We start from the raw sequence: 16,679 nt of genomic DNA on the forward strand, positions 1-16,679 counted from the left end.
CTCAGTTTTGACATTTTTAATTAACCTACCCTCAGCAGCTTTTTGGGGAAGAGAGTTCTAGATTTCCATTATCTTTTGTGTGAATAGTGCCTCCTGACATCATCTTGAACAGCCTAGTTCGATTTGTAGGATTGTGCCCCCTTGTTCTGGACTCCACACCAGAAGAAACAAGTTTTCTCTATCTACCCTATCCACTCTTTTTAATCATCTTAAACACCTCAATTAGATAACCCCAGAATCTTCCATACTTGAGGGAATACAAGCCTAATCTATGCAACCTGCCCTCAAATTTAGCCCTTTTTCATCCTTGGATCATTCTGACGAATCTGTGTCACATCCCTTCTACAGCCAATATTTCTTTGAGGTGTGATGTCCATAATTGAAAGCAGTGCTCTCAATGGGTTCTCACCAGAGCTTTACATAAATGTGATGACTTCCAGCCCTTTTGTACTCCAGCTTTCTTGAGATAAAGGCAAATTTCCATTTGGTTTTTAATTTATATTGTATCTGTCCACTCGCTTTTAGTGATTTCTGTATATGGACCCTTAAATCTCTCAACTCTTCCTCAGTTCCTCGCTTCTCACTATTTAGAAAATACTTACGATCTATCTTTCTTGGGTCCAAAGTGGATGACTTCACAACTTATCTACATTGAACTCCATTTGCCACAGTTTTGCCCACTCATTTAATCTATCAAAGTCCATTTGCAACTTTCTGCTTCTCCCTCCACTATTTACTCTAGCTTCGTGTTGTCAGAAAACTTGAATATATGGCTCTCTATTTCTTCATCAAAGCCACTTATCAATATAGTGAAAAGCTGAGGCCCAGTACAGATCACTGCAGGGCACCACTAGTTGTGTTCTGCCAATTTGAGTCCATGCTGCTTATCCCTACTTTTTGTCTCCTGCCTCTTAATCAGTTCTCTGCCCATGACAATAGGTAGGTTTTAAGGAGTGTCTTAAAGGGGGAGGGGAATGCACAGAGGTTTAGGGAGAGATTTGGGTATCCTTGGATAAGAAACACAAAACCGCATGCAGGTACAGCAAACAATTAGGAAGTTAAATGACTTTGGCCTTTTGCAAGGGGGTTTGAGTACACGAATAAGCAAGTCTTGCTACATTTGTACAGGGCTTTGGTGAGACCACATCTGGAGTACTCTGCACAATTTTAGTCTCCTAATCAAGGAATGATGCACTTGCCTTGGAGGCAATGAATGAAGGTTCACTAGATTAAATACTGGTATGTGAATGTTGTCCTTTGATGAGAGGCTGAGTGGAATGTGCCTGCACTCTGGAGTTCAGTCGAATAAGAGCTGATGTCATTGGAACATAAAAGATTCTGTGGGACCCTGACGGGGTAGACAGACAGATTATTTCTCCTGACTGGAAAGTCTAGAACTGGGGGGCATAGTCTTAGGATGAGGGGTCAATCGTTTAAGACTGGGATGAGGAGGAATTTCTTCATTCAGAGGGTTGTGAATGTTTGGAATTCTCCACTTCAGAGTGGATACTTAGTCGTTGCGTATACTCAAGGCTGAGAGAGAGAGGTTTTGGACTTGAGAATTGGGGTATATAGGATCAGATGGAAAACTGGAATTGAGGTCAGAGATCAACCATGATCTTATTGAATGGCGGAGCAAGCTTGAGGGGCCGTATGGCCTTCTCCTGCTCCTGTTTTTTTATATTCAGAGAGAATTGAGTGGAGTACCCCAAACTTCATGTTGGGATCACTATTTCAGATTTATAGAATGACTTTTTCAGAACAATGCAAAAATTGGTTTGAGTTCCATACTCTGCCAAAAGAGGAGGGGCAGTGGAATTGAAGGAGGTTACTCAGCAGCTATAAAATGAGCTGAACAAAATGTGAGTAGGACGATATCAGATGAAATTTAATACCGAGCAGCATGAAGTGCTGCATGTATGAAGGAAAAAATGGTTGCACGCATACTCCATGAGTTTGTTGAAATAGCTAAAGGTGAGATGAAAAAGTCCAAGAAGTCTTAGTAGATACAAAGCTCAATATATCCATAGAATTCAGAGCAACAATCAGCAAAGCCAACAGTATTTTGAATTACGTTGTCAAAACAGTAGAATGCAAGTCATGAAACTTTATAGTCTCTGTTCAGAGGGCTGCTGGAGTACTGTCTAATATTGGTTGCTGAGAGATGAGGGAATCACTGAACTACTGGAAACATTGCAGAAAAGTTCCATGAGGCTGATCCTTCATGCCAGGGATCAAAGTAATGAAGAAAGGCTGGAGAAAGTTCAGCTTTTCAGCTGGTAAGGAGTTGTCGGAGGAGATTATTTTAAGGAAGTATACAAGATAAGTAAATGGTATAGAATAGGCTACTTCTGGTTGCAAGGTTGAGACAAGGAGGCTTAGCTAGTAAAAGGTAAGTTTAGGACTGATATCAGGAAGTTTTTCATACACGGAATGACTGTTATTTGCAATGGTCTTTCAGATAGAATAGTGGAGACTGTAATGGTGAATTCATTTAGGGAACATATGTTTTCCGAATCAGATTATAAAACTCCTTCTGAGACTGTTGCTAATGAACCCAAAATATTCCGTCTTTCAGGTTATTAATTATGTCCGTAGTCCGTATTGTCATCACATGTTGAACTGGAGTATGACATTACTGTCTATTAAGTTAGATAAACAAATGTGAGAACTAAGTATTATGAAGAGACACGATCCTTCAAAGAAGAGAGAAGTTGGGTAATCGAACAAAAGTACAGCATTGTGATTCATTTATACCTGGTCCCTGAATTTATCCGATTTCTGCTGTGATATACTTTGGATCCAACTTATTTGCCTGTTTTATGTGGCTGCATGAAGTGCTGAGCTCTGGGTGTTCCTAACTTCTCAAGTGAGCTGCACCCTGAAACAGAACACAACTTCCATTTTTTTGAAGTGCTGAAAACATTGTACCTTTTGTTTGTAGTTTTTGCAGTTATGTGTGGCTTCAAAAGTAGTGTGTGCTCAATCCTCTATTGTCTGTGTGTATGTATTGAATAGCAAGTCTTGTAGATCTATGCCAGTGAATGCATATTATAAGTATATCTTTTCATGGCCTTTTGAGCACATTGCTACAAAACAGTCATGCAAATTAGATTACCTGTGCTTATTGTTAGGGCCGCTAAATAAAGTTTGTTCTTGGAGTGCACTCGTTCTGAAATGCAGTTCTATGATTAGTCTGTCGTTAGATGTAGCACCATTTCCCCAGTTCCCAGTAGCAATGAAAGTTTTTTGGAGGAGAAATTTTTTCAAAGGTATCGTCTTAAGATTTGGTTGAAGGAAACCTGCTTCATGCCTAAGATTTTCAAATATTGGATTAGCTACAAGGAAATGGTTTATGTGGCTTTCTGTGATTGCATTATTACCTTTAGGAATGAGCCATAATTATATAAGATCCAAGATAGCTCTGGTGACTCTTCAACCTCTTGCAATTACACCTTTAATTGGTTGCAGTTGGACTGATTGACTCTGGTGTCTACAGCCAATATTTAAACAGATGCAAGTCACACAGAAAATTGATCTGAAAAGCTAGTATGTAGGTTGACTCTGCCTTCTATTTTCCAGTTCAGTTATGCTTGTCAAGTCAGTCTTGCAAGTGAAGTAACCTTGTACTGCACTTCACTGCTTGAAAAGCATTGATAATGACTGCAATCCCATTAATGGAGGAACTGCTTTCTTTTTTTTTCTGCCTTCCTGCCCAAGCCCCTAATCTTGTGTGGTTTGAGTCGCAATATATCCCTTGCTGTAGATGGAGAAATAGTTTCAGTGCTTTTATTAATATTTCTGTAAAACTTAATCATGGGTGTGTAAAATGTTCATGTAGGTGCATTGCAAGTATTTGTATATCCCCCTCTCCCCTCCATCTAAAATGCACACAATGAGGATTTATAGTCATAAATCTGCAAATTTCTACTCTTATGAAGGAATGTATTTTTATACAACATGCGTTTGTCACCATCATGTGTGGAAGGGCATGATCAATTATAAAAGCTTAACTTGAGTTGTACTTAATTTATTTTTGCTGAGACCTACCCATCCTCCAGTTTTCTTTGCAGCATATATTAGTATACAGAAGGTAGTAGTCATCAGTGAGTAGTTCATAAGTAATTCTTTTTCTCTTTCTGGAGATTTAACAATAGCTTGTGTGGATAATTTGAAGTGCATGATATATGCTTAGCAGATAAACATGTGAAGCTAAGTTGCAAGAATGCCTCATTTTAGAGCTTCTGTTCAGTGGATCTTTGCTTCCAATGTTATACTGCAACTGAATTTTATTCCTGCTGCTAATTTATCTAATTGTTACACACGCTAAAAATCAATTACATGTATAAAGTGATTTATTGTGTATGACATGTCCTTGCAAAATCTCTCGTATTGGGTAATGTATTTTGCTGGTGATGCATTTCTTCTGAGTAGCTATTCTATGTTGCCAAATTTTAGCTGGCAAATTAAACTCTTATTTGGAGGGATTGACTTAATACTGATGGCTAGCTTAATTTTCTTGATAGGGAGACTGAAGCACATTTCTCCTCTGATACTGATTTTGAAGACTTTGATGGAAAAACTTACAATCCAACCAAGGTGAAAGGCACTGTAAGTTCACCAGTAAATTTGTAAATTAGTTTTTGCAAGCATTTGTAGGCTAAAGGCTGTACCTTTGTCATTGCTGTGCTTTGAGACTTCATCTGCTGTTGATAACACTCCTGTAAAAAGCTGTTTATTCTGGCTTTGGAGATGCATATTTTCTTGATCGCATGTACTTTTTTGATGGTGAAATTTTTTTCTTGAGAACCAGCAACTTTAAATGTAAACAAGGGAGAAGGCTGCAAAGATGTTCCTCTGCAGCTTTTGATATGAGATTGCCAGCAAGAAATTAGTGCAGACAGAAAAAGAAAAATGTAGGAATATTGAAGATAGTTACATGGGAGTATAGACTCTCAAACCTGTTCCGCCAATGAATGAGATCATTGTTGATCAGGGACCTAACTCCATTTACTGCATTTGCCTCATATCCTTTGATGCCTTTGGCTGACAAAAACCCATCAGTCTCAGATGAATTGTTAATTTTAAAACTACCATCAAATGCCATTTGCGGAAGAGAATTTCAAACTTCTACCACCCTTTGCGTTTAGATGTGTTTCCTAATTTCACTCCTGAATGCTCTGTTTCTTTTTTTTTGATCGCCCCCTAGTCCGAAATTCCCCAACTGGTAGAAATAGTTTCTCCCAATCTACCCGATCTGTTCCACCTTAATCTCTTGAAAATTTTGATCGAATGACCCCTCAACCTTCTGAAATCCAGGGAATCTCTCTCCATTGTTTAGCCCTTAGAGTCAAAGTGCACCTATGCTGCACTGCCTCCAAAATCAATATTCCTTTCTAAAGTGTGGGGACCAGAACTGTTCACAGTACTCCAGGTGTGGTCCAACCAGGTCTTTGTATAGCTGAAGCATGACTTCTACCCCTTGGATTCTATTTCTCTAGATATGAATGCCAACATTCCATTAGCCTTTGTGATTTTTTTTGTATCTGTTGTTGATATTTTAATCTGTGTACCTGGACCTCTAAGTTCTTTGGACCTCCACTGGTTCCATCTTCTCAAGATTTAGAAAGTACCCTGTTGTATCCTTTTTGGGTCCGAAGTGGCTGACCTTATAATTGCATGTATTGAAAACCATTTGTCACAGTTTTTACCATTCACTTAATCTGTCAATATCTCTTTGTAATTTTATGTTTTGTTACCACAAAGCATGACTGCAGTTTCTTATGATTTTTTTTTTCTATGGTTTCCGCAACTTCTGAAATTTTTATCTTGTCTAAAGCATGATTTCTTCAAAAATGGCAAAATTACAGCTCTCCTTGCATTAATTGTGAATTGTTTATTTTCTTTTAAAAGGCTATATTTCATTTCTCAGGAGTGCAAAGATACTTCCATTGTCATTTAGCCAAGCTGAACAGCTGATTATAGATTTGTTTTTACAGCAAACTACGAAAATGTTAGTTGCAGCATTACAGATTTGATATTTTCCTGTTTGGTCTATTTCTCTAACCGTGAAGTGTGTTTTCAACTTCCCAAATGTGCCTTTTATATCATTCAGAGGTGACAACTGTTGAGTAAATATCCACATTTTCGTAAATTCTTTTTGAATTCTTCAGACAGAATATGAAAAATATAAATGGTTTGGAAATGAGGTTCTGCTTTTGTATTTTCCATTGTAAATGTGTCTTTGCAGATGTAATGGAGACAGAAAAAGGAATTATGCAAATTGGAAAACAGTTTAATTGGATTTTATATATGTAGTGAAGAGTACTTTTCTGCTGCTTGCGAATTGATTCCAAAACACCCAAATATGTTAAATTTAAACTTTCCAACTGTTTGCTGCTGTAATGGTAGTGAAAAATACGGCACTGGAATTGCATTTTTTAATCGGAACTGCAGACTTTTAAAACAGCTATATTCTTGCTTCCTTCATTTACTACAGCTGTGAACCTAGATAATCTTGCATGGGGTGGGGTGGCGGTAGCCGGGGAGAAATCATGAGACCATGCCAATTATGTGAACTGTAGTTATTGTCAGAAGTCTGCTACAGTAACAGCCCCTTTTTCTCCCCTCCCCCCCCCCCCCCCAGTGCTTTATTACATTTGGTAATGTTTGCTGTCTTTTTCTTGGATGAATGTGAGAAGAATCACATTGAAGTTTTCTGGCTTTTCAGTACTGCTCCAAGTCTAATTCGGCTACATTAAGTGCTGAAACTGTCTGTCTGCAAGCACAACATGGTGATATTTTCTTGTCCGATCACTCATTTGAGTTTATCCAGTGAATGACTGAGCCGTACTATCAAGGAAAGTCTCATAGGAATGGAAGTGGGCCATTCAGCCCCCTCAAACCTGATCGCAAATTCTGTTAAATCATGGCCTTATCTGTACCTAACTCCATTTACCCACCTTTATTCCATGTCTCTTGATATCCTTAACAATCTGTTGGCCTTAGTCTTGAAAATTTAAATTGATCCAGCATCCGTGGCCTTTGGGGAAGTGAGTTTCCATTATGTTTTGTGTGAAAATATACTTCCCTGATTTCACTCCAAAATGGCCTAACTCTAATTTTTGATTTTCTCCTTGTTTTAGATTGCTGCACCAGAGGAAATAGTTGTTCTGTTTACCATATCAAAGCCCTTAATCATTTTAAATGCCTTGGTTAGATCACCCCTCAACCATCCAAACTCGAGGGAATACAAGCCATATTTATGCACCCCATCTGTTTATAATTTAACCCTTTAAGCCCCTGGTATAATTCTGGTCAATCTGCACTGTACCCTTACCAAGGTCGGTATATCTCTGCTGAGGTTTGGTGCTCAAAACTGAAAGGATGGGATCTGACCAAAGCTCCGTGCAGCTGAAGAATCACTTCCCCACTTTTCACCTGAAGTTTTGATTCCCAATCCCCTTGAGATAAAGGCCAACATTCCATTAGTGTTTTTGATTACTTTTTGTACCTGCGCACATTAGGTGATTTGTGTACATGGACACAAATGTTGCTCCACAGCTCCTAGACTCTCACCATTTAAAAAAAAAAATCTGGTTTGTCTTTCTCAGATCTAAAGCAGATGGCTTCACACTGCGCTATATTGAACCCTATGTGTCATAGTTTTGCCCACTCCCTCAGTCTGCCTGTGTCCCTTAGTAACTCATGATCTCATCTACACAAGTTACTGTGCCTCTCTAGTGTCATCTGCAAATTTGAATATGAATGGGCTGGATTTTGCAGTTAGTAGCGAAGCAAAGGCACGCGTCGCTGACTACGAAGTCAGTCTTGTTTAGAGAGCAAGCAATCTCCCTGGCGAGAATTTCAGCTCTAGTGCTGTGCAGTGGTACTGCAACTGATGGCATCGTTCTGTACTGGGCATTCACAGCACAGAGCAAGAGTGATGTCATCAGACTGTCAAAGCAGCTAATCACATGAAAGAATTTTCACAGAATCCCAAACAGGAAACGAAAAGCACAAATATAAATTAACTTTTAAAAAATTTTACTGAGAGCAAATTCAAGATTGGGACATACACATGGGCTAAAGATAGAAGCTAAAATATTCTGAAAACGTTTGTAAAAATTATGAAAATTTTTGCTTAAAATCTACTTATTAATCATAGAAACATAGAAAACAGGAGTAGGCCATTCGGCCCTTCGAGCCTGCTCCACCGTTCATTGCGATCATCCAACTCAGTAACCTGTTCCTACTTTCCCCCCATATCCTTTGATCCCTTTTGCCCCAAGAGCTATATCGAACTCCTTCTTGAAAACATACATTGTTTTGGCCTCAACTGCTTTCTGTGGTAGCGAATTCCACAGGCTCACCACTCTCTGGGTGAAGAAATTTCTCCTCATCTCCGTCCTGAAAGGTTTACCCTGCATCCTTAGACTATGACCCCTGGTTCTGGACTCCCCCATCGGGATCATCCTTCTTGCATCTACTCTGTCAAGTCCTGTTAGAATTTTATAAGTTTCTATGAGATCCCCCCCTCACTCTTCTGAACTCCAGTGAATATAATCCTAACCGACTCATACGTCAGTCCCGCGATCCCAGAAATCAGTCTGGTAAACCTTCGCTGCACTCCCTCAATAGCAAGAACATCCTTCCTCAGATAAGGAGACCAAAACTGCGCACAATATTCCAGGTGTGGCCTCACCAAGGCCCTGTATAATTGCAACAAGACATCCCTGCTCCTGTACTCGAATCCTTCCGCTATGAAGGCCAACATACCATTTGCCTTTTTTACCGCCTGTTGCACCTGCATGTTTACCTTCAGCGACTGGTGTATGAGAATACCTAGGTCTCGCTGCATATTCCCCTCTCTCAGTTTATAGCCGTTAACATAATCTGCTTTCCTCTTTTTTCTACCAAAGCGAATAACCTCACACTTATCCACATTATACTGCATGTGCCATGCATTAGGCCACTCACTCAACCTGTCCAAATCACCCTGAAGCCTCTCTGCATCATCCTCACAATTCACTCTCCCACCCAGTTTTGTGCTGTCTGCAAATTTGGAGATATATTTAGTTCCCTCATCTAAATCATTAATGTATATTGTGAATAGCTGGGTTCCTAGCACCGATCCCTGCGGTACCCCATTAGTCACTGCCTGTAATCCATGAATATAAAATTAGTTTTTCAGGGCAGTTGTGTTGCTCATAGAATTTTGTTAATCACATTGCTATTAAAAACCCAGTTACACCTGATTAAAAAAGATGTAACTTTTTACAGGGTTTCAAATGGCTATTTGGGGGTGGGAAAGTTGAAATTCTCACTGATTTCAATGATTGCCGGTTCTGAGGGTGGGGTGGGGGTGTGTCCACAGTGCAGCCTGTGTTGGAACCCTGATTGACAGACTGCAACATCAGGATTTCCATGCTAGTCTACACATGGCTGAAGTTGTGGTCAGTTTCAGAGGGGTAATGATGGCAAATGCTGACAGTTTGCTATCAAACCCCCATCCCCATCCACCTCACCCCTCTGCAGAATCCAGCCCAGTGAATCATTCATGAATATGCAAACTGTATTCCTTCATCCAAATCTCTCAGGCTCAATACCCAGTCTGTGCTGAGTTATCTTATTTCAAGGCTTTGCGGTGGGGGAGAAGGGAACTGGAATTGGCCTCAATCTCTCGGTTAGGGTTCTTGATCATGATTGATATTGAGCAAACCCTGCTGCAAGGTGTGTGTATGGATGACAACACCTGAATAGTGCACACTTGGCTCGAGCAATTGGACTCCAGCAAGGAATGGATAGGTCAGGGGACACAGGAAGGTAATTTCTTTGTGAATCCCTATGTGAGTTTGTACGAGAGGTGTTTCATGCTGAACAATGCTAAGTGAACCAAATATTCAGAATGAGTTACTAAAATAAAAGTAAAACACTGCAAATGCCGAAAATCTGAAATAAAAGCAGAAAGTGCTGGAGATGCTCAGCTGGTCAGGCAGCATCTGTGGAGAGAGAAGCAAAGTTAACGTTTTAGGTATGTGAACTTTCATCAGAATTGGCAAAGGTTAAAAAAGAAATCGGTTCTAAAAAAGTGAAGTGGGGGTGGTGAGATTTGGTGGGGAAGAGAACAAAAGGAAAAGTGTGTGAAAGGGCAGAGGGGAGGCGAGATTAAATGACAAAGCTGTCATGTGACAAAGGCATGGAGTGTGTTGATGCTTGTGGTGAAAGACGAAGCATTGGTCCAGAGAGAGTGTTAATGGCAGAATAATGAGTAGCTCTGTCCACATGAAAAAACAGGCACATGGTTCAAAAATAAAATAAAGAAAAATATTTTTTAAAATGTTTTTAAAAAAGGCCAGTCATGCTCTGAAATTGTTGAACTTAAGGTTGAGTCCACAAGGCTATAGAGTGCCTAATCGAAAGATCAGGTGCTGTTCCTCGAGCTTGCATTGATATTTACTGGAACACTGCAGCAGGCCAAGGACAGAAATGTGGACATGAGAGTGGTGGGGGCGGGGGGGAGATGTTGAAAGGGCAAGCAACCTCAAGATCGGGGTCATGCTTTTGAGGATATCATCCAACACTCACGACACCTCGTCCCATTCCCACAACACCTTCCCATGCAATCGCAGGAGGTGTAATGTCTGCCTTTATACCTTCTCTCTCCTGACCATCCAAGGCTCCAAAAACGATTTACTTGTACTTCCTTCAGTTTAGTGTACTGTATTCGCTGTTCACAATGTTGCTGCCTCTACATTGGGGAGACCAAACGCAGATTGTGTAATTGCTTTGCTGAACGCCTCTGCTCAGTCCGAAAGCCAGTCCAGTGAACTTCAATACAAGGTTGAGAAGCAACACGTGATCTTTTGATTAGGCACGCTGCAGCCTCGTGGACTCAACCGTGAGTTCAACAATTCCAAATGGCCTTTTAAAAAATTTTTGAAAATATTTTTCATTTTTAAAATTTTATTTAACCATGTGCCTGTTTTTTTGTGGACAGAGCTGCTCATTATTCTGTCATTAACACACTCTCTGGACTAATGCTTTGTCTTTCACCACAAGCATTAATATGCTCTTTGCCTTTGTCCCATGACAGCTTTGTTATTTAATTTCTCCTGCCCTATCACAAACCTTGCCTTTTGTTCTCTTCCCCGCCAAACCTCTGCACCCCCCACCCCGCCGCCCCCAGCTTCACTTGCTTAAAACCTAATTCTTTTTGAACGTTTGCCAATTCTGATGAAAGGTCACAGACCTGAAATGTTAACTCTGCTCTCTCCACAGATGCTGCTTGACCTGCTGAGTATTTCCAGCACTTTGTTTTTATTTCAGAATGAGTCACTTTAGTCCCAATGATGACAAATCACAAGTGACAAGAAATTTCAAGAGGAATCCTCTCAACATTTGGAAGGATATTCTAACTTGTTGCCATTAGTCGTCAATATAGAAGACTTTTCACTGTTCAATGCCAACCAGTAAGACCTCAGGCAGAGGAGGATGCCACCCATACCGCATAATCACTCGAGTTCCAATCAAAGAGTGATGCTTTAGTTGTACCAAGTAGGGGTGAATGTGTGTGTTTTAATTTCAACAAAGGAAATGTTAGTAGCAGGCTGTAATTTTTTTTGAAGTATGCAAAAGTTTTTAAATATATGATTATGTGCAAACATGTCATTGATGACAAGGCAACATCCTCTCTTCAGGTGATGCTCGAAAATATCTGGTGCAAAAATGTTCTTTTTGATTTTTAGTCGAGTAAAAAAGCAAAAAAAGTTTCGGGAGAGAAAGGAAAAAGTGGAAATGGTGCAAAATCTGCGACAGGCATGAACCGGATGAATGGACATCACCAACAGAATGGGGGAGTGGAAAACATGATGCTATTTGAAGTTGTGAAATTGGGCAAGAGTGCAATGCAGGTAAAGTTTGTCGAGTGGAATTGTTGAGGAATTAACTTGTTTTCCAGTGCAGGATAGTGACTTCTGCATATGAAATCTGTGGAACTAATCAACTTCTTGCCGGTGGTACATTACTACTATTTGCTCAGAGCTTCTTAGTCAAGCAAATGAGCAATGTAACCCAACAAAGAGGCAGCTGCAGCATGTGTCAGTTTTACTTGCCACTTTCTGTACCACTAAAAAACACAGATGCTGCAACTCCTGGGTCTTAGTAGCTATTTTCAGTTCATTTTTGTTCAGTGTTGGCAAGCTGTTGAAGAAAGAGGAACATACCGAAGTGATGGTGAAGGCATCTCTCTCCCCCCTTTTCCCCCCCCCCACTCCCCCCCTCCTTCCCCCTCCTGTTAGTTAGCTAATCCTCTGTCCATGCTAATATATTACCACCAACACCATGAGCTCTTATCTTGTGTAGTGACCTTTACTGTGGCACTTTATCGAATGCTTTTTGGAAATGCAAATACGCTACATGTACTAGTTCCCCTTTATTCACCTCAGATAAATTTGTCAAACACAATTTTCCTTTCATAAAACCATGTTGACTCTGCCCGATTGCATTATAATTTTCGAAATGACCTGCTACTACTACTTTAATAATGGATTCTAGCATTTTCCCAATGAGAGATGTTAAGCTAACTGGCCTGTAGTTTAATGCTTTCTGCTGCCGTTCTTGAACAGAGGTGTTACATTTGGGGTTTTCCAGTCCGCTGGGACCTTTCCAGAATCGAGGGAATTTTGGAAGGTTACAACCAATGCATCCACTATCTCTGCAGTCACTTCTTTTAAGACCTTAGGATGCAGGCTATCAGGTCCAGGGGACTTGTCAGCCTTTAGCCCTATGAATTTTCCAGTAGTTTTCTCTACTGATGGTGATTGTTTTAAGTTCCTGCTTCCCTTTTGCCTCTTTATTTTCTGCCATTCTTGGGATGCTTTTTCTGTCTTCTGGTAAGATAAATAGAAAATAGTTGTTCAAAGGCTCTGCCATTTCCTTGCTTCTCATGATTAATTCCCAGTCTCGCCCTCTAAAGGACCAACACTTATTTTAGCTACTCTCTTCCTTTTTATTTATTTGTAGAAGCTTTTACTGTTTGGTTTTTATATTTCTTGCTAGTTTATTCTCATACTGTAATTTCTTCCTCTTTTTTGTTAGTCATCTTCTAGTTTCTAAAATTTTCCCAATCTTAGAGCGATACAGCACAGAAACAGGCCCTTCGGCCCACCATCAACCACCCATTTATACTAATCCTATATTAATCCCATTTTGCCTGTCACATCCCCACCTTCCCTCAATTCTCCTACCACCTACCTAGACTAGGGGCAATTTTTACAATGGCCAATTTACCTATCAACCTGCAAGTCTTTGGTATGTGGGAGGAAATCGGAGCACCCGAAGGAAACCCACGCAGTCACGGGGAGAACTTGCAAACTCTTCTGGCCTACCACTCATCTTTGCAGCATTGTATGCCATTTCTTGCAATTTGATCGCATCCTTAACTTCCTTAGTTAACGACAGATGGTGCATCCTTCTCATAGACTCTTTTTCTCAATGCAGAATATCTTTTTGGAGAGCTATGAAATATCTCCATATGTCTTCCACTGCTGCTCTATTGTCTTACTTTTTAACTTATTTTCCCAGTGCACTTGGCCAACTCTGTCTTCATACTCTTGTAATTGCCTTTAAGTTTAAGATACTAGTTTCATAACCAAACTTCTCACCCCTCAAACTGGGTGTGAAATTCTATCATGTTATGATCACTCTGCTGAGAGGATCTTTTATTATGAGGTAATGTCTCAGTACACATTACCAGCTCTAAAATAGTTTGGTCATGGGTTGGTTCCGGAACATATTGTTCTAACTGTCCCTAATACACTCCATGAACTCATCTTCCAGGCGCCCTTTGCCAATTTGATTAGTCCAATCTATATGAAGATTAAAATCATCCATGATTATTGCAGTACCTTTCCTACAAGCCCCCATTATTTCTTGATTTATATTCTGTCCTACAATGTATCTGCTGTTGGGAGGCCTACAAACTACTCCCACTAGTGACTTCTTTCCTTTGCTATTTACCTCCACTGAAACTGATTCTACATCTTGATCTTATGAGCCAAGATCATTTCTCATGACTGTACTAATCTCATCAACAGAGCTACCTGACCTCCTTTTCCTTTCTTCCTATCCTTCCGAAATGTCAAATACCCTTGAATGTTTAGTTCCCAGCCTTGGCCGCCTTGCATCTACGTCTCTGTGATGGCTATGATGTCATTCCCATTTATTTTTATTTGTGCTTTCAATTTGTCTATCTTGTTACGAATGCTGCTTGCATTCAGATAAAGAGCCTTTAATTCTGTCTTTTTACCATTTTTCCCTACTGCGACCTTATTTGCTGGTGCACTCTTAAGTCTACGCTCTGTCCATTTCTGTCACACTCTGGTTATCATTATCCGTATAGCTACCCTGCACTATTGCCTTGTCCTTTCTTGTTAACTTTCTAAATTACAACTCACTTGAACCCTCATCCGCACTATTTAGTTTAAAGCCCTCTCTACAGCCCTAGTTATACGATTCACCAGAACAGTGGTCAGAGTGCAGTCCAGGTAAAGGCTGCCCCACTAGTACAGTATCCTTTTTCCCCATTACTAGTGCCATTGCCCATCAATTGAAACCCATTTCTCCCACACCAATCTTTGAGCCACACATTCAACACTCTGATCTTATTTATTCTCTGTCAGTTTGCTCGTGGCTCAAGTAGTAATCCAGAGATTATTACCTTTGTAGTTCTACTTGTTTAATTTTTCCTCTGCCCCCTCTCTTCGCACCCCTCTCCTCTCTTCGCCCTAAAGCCTGGCTACCCAACCCGAACCCAACGAGACCCGACTACATGTGCCTGGGTCGGGCTGGACAGTGCTGCTTCCGGGAAGTCACGGGATCAGGTTTACCCATGATTCCACACAAATCCATCTGCAGGAATAGCCTGCTGCTGGAATGGATGAATGATATTGGTGTCGGGTCAGGTTGGGCACGAAAAATAATTAAAGGACTCTGGCCCGGGTCGGGTTTTAATTTTATACCTGTGCCAGGCTTTACTTCACCCCGCACCGCTCTTCGCGTCCCCCCACCCCCCCCCCCCCCCACCCCGCATGGCCTTCCTTTTTCACTGTCCTTTGATTCTGCCTCTTTTTTCTGTTCATTCCATTTCTTTCTTTCCTCTTCATCACTGCCCCCTATCTATCTGTTTCTCGTTCCCTTCCCAGCCTCAGCTTTTTTGTCTTTTGACATTACTATTGGTCTAGTTTTAAGGCTAGTAGATTGTAATAAATTTGCAGTACTGATTATAATGTCTTTCTCATCTGCTTTCCAAGTCTGTCGTAGATGACTGGATTGAATCCTACAAGCATGACCGGGATACAGCACTTCTGGACCTCATAAACTTTTTCATTCAGTGTTCAGGCTGCAAAGGTGGGTTGTAGTCATGTTAAAAGTCAAATTATGTTTGAATCTGTGTGTCAGTCCTTATTGTTTCCAGTGATCTTGATAGTGTTGTGCCGCAACCACATTTCAGAGTTTCTTCTCTTAGCATACTGGATGAGGTGTTGAACTGGACATTTAATTTCATCAGGGGACATGTTGGTTGAATTGTGATAAATCAATTGATATACCTTTGCTTAATTGGGGTTTCACCCAGCTTGGTCACATCCTTCTACTCGTCAGTTAATTGGTGAATATTAGCAGAAGTAATATTCTCTTTGTTGTTACTATCCTCTGATGGACTTGGTTTTCCATCTAAAATAGGAGGACTTAAGCCACTGAAAGCAAGTGTAGGTACAATTGGGTCAGTGGAGAAACTAAAGCATTTTATGTTCATTGCTTAAACGAAAACAAGTCCACATTTATCAAAAACTTCAATGTGATACTCAACCACCTGCCTTTTGCAAGGAATCAAGTTCTTATTCGGCATTTTCACTTCTTAATTATAACTTTGATATCCTGAGGGAAATTTTTGTTTAAGGTGGCTGGAAACCTGAAGTTGATATTCTCAGGAAAACTTGGCCATTCTTGCCACAACCCAAAATTTCAGTATTCAACACGTCTATATTTGCCCTTTAAAAATACCCAGTTGCTCTCTGTGGCAGCAGAAATTGATTTCTTCCTGCTAGTATCGCAGATGCAAAGCTCTTAACATCTTGCTTCAGTCCAACAAAATTAACATTCCAGGTCAGTCCATTCTCGAACACTGGAGAGATCCAGCCAGGGTCTGTTGATTCTCAGCCAATTTCAGACAGTTAGAAGAGGCAAGCTTTTTTTTGTGTAACAATTACAAGTCCATTGAAATGAAAAGAACTGATACACACAAGTGTTTTGGTGTTGCTTTTATTTCCCTGTCCAAGAAAAATAATTAAGACATGATTGGCTACCAGAAGAGTTGCTGGAACTTAAACTAAACTGATGAGGTTTATGCTTGAAACTGTTTTGATTTTAAGTGTATCAACTTAAAAGGTATGCATGAGTAACAGCCCTTTTGACCTCAGTTACTGTCTTACCAACACTGTGGGATCTCACTGTATATAAAGTTAGCTTCTGCATTTGCTTACATATTCGACCACACACAGTAAAAAGTTCTGATGAAAGGTCACAGACCTGAAATATTAACTCTCTCTCTCCATGCAGATGCTGCCAGACCTGCTGAGTATTTCCAGCACTTTCTGCTCTCATTTAAGAGTTCCAGCATC

The 16,679-nt window shown here is 40.3% G+C and overlaps 1 protein-coding gene across 4 annotated transcripts in view; it reads left to right on the forward strand.

Moving 5' to 3' along the window:
- Positions 1-16,679, forward strand: part of stag2b (STAG2 cohesin complex component b) — a 180,602-nt gene that overhangs the window by 62,026 nt on the left and 101,897 nt on the right. For all 4 annotated transcript variants that reach the window (XM_068047378.1, XM_068047375.1, XM_068047377.1 and 1 more), the window contains 3 exons: positions 4,527-4,611; positions 11,748-11,912; positions 15,312-15,408. In XM_068047378.1, coding sequence (XP_067903479.1) covers positions 11,820-11,912; positions 15,312-15,408 — 190 coding nt within the window. In that variant the 5' untranslated portion in view covers positions 4,527-4,611; positions 11,748-11,819. The remainder of the gene's footprint in view (positions 1-4,526; positions 4,612-11,747; positions 11,913-15,311; positions 15,409-16,679) is intronic.

Source organism: Heterodontus francisci, chromosome 15, assembly GCF_036365525.1.
Source record: "Heterodontus francisci isolate sHetFra1 chromosome 15, sHetFra1.hap1, whole genome shotgun sequence".
NCBI lineage: Eukaryota > Metazoa > Chordata > Chondrichthyes > Heterodontiformes > Heterodontidae > Heterodontus > Heterodontus francisci.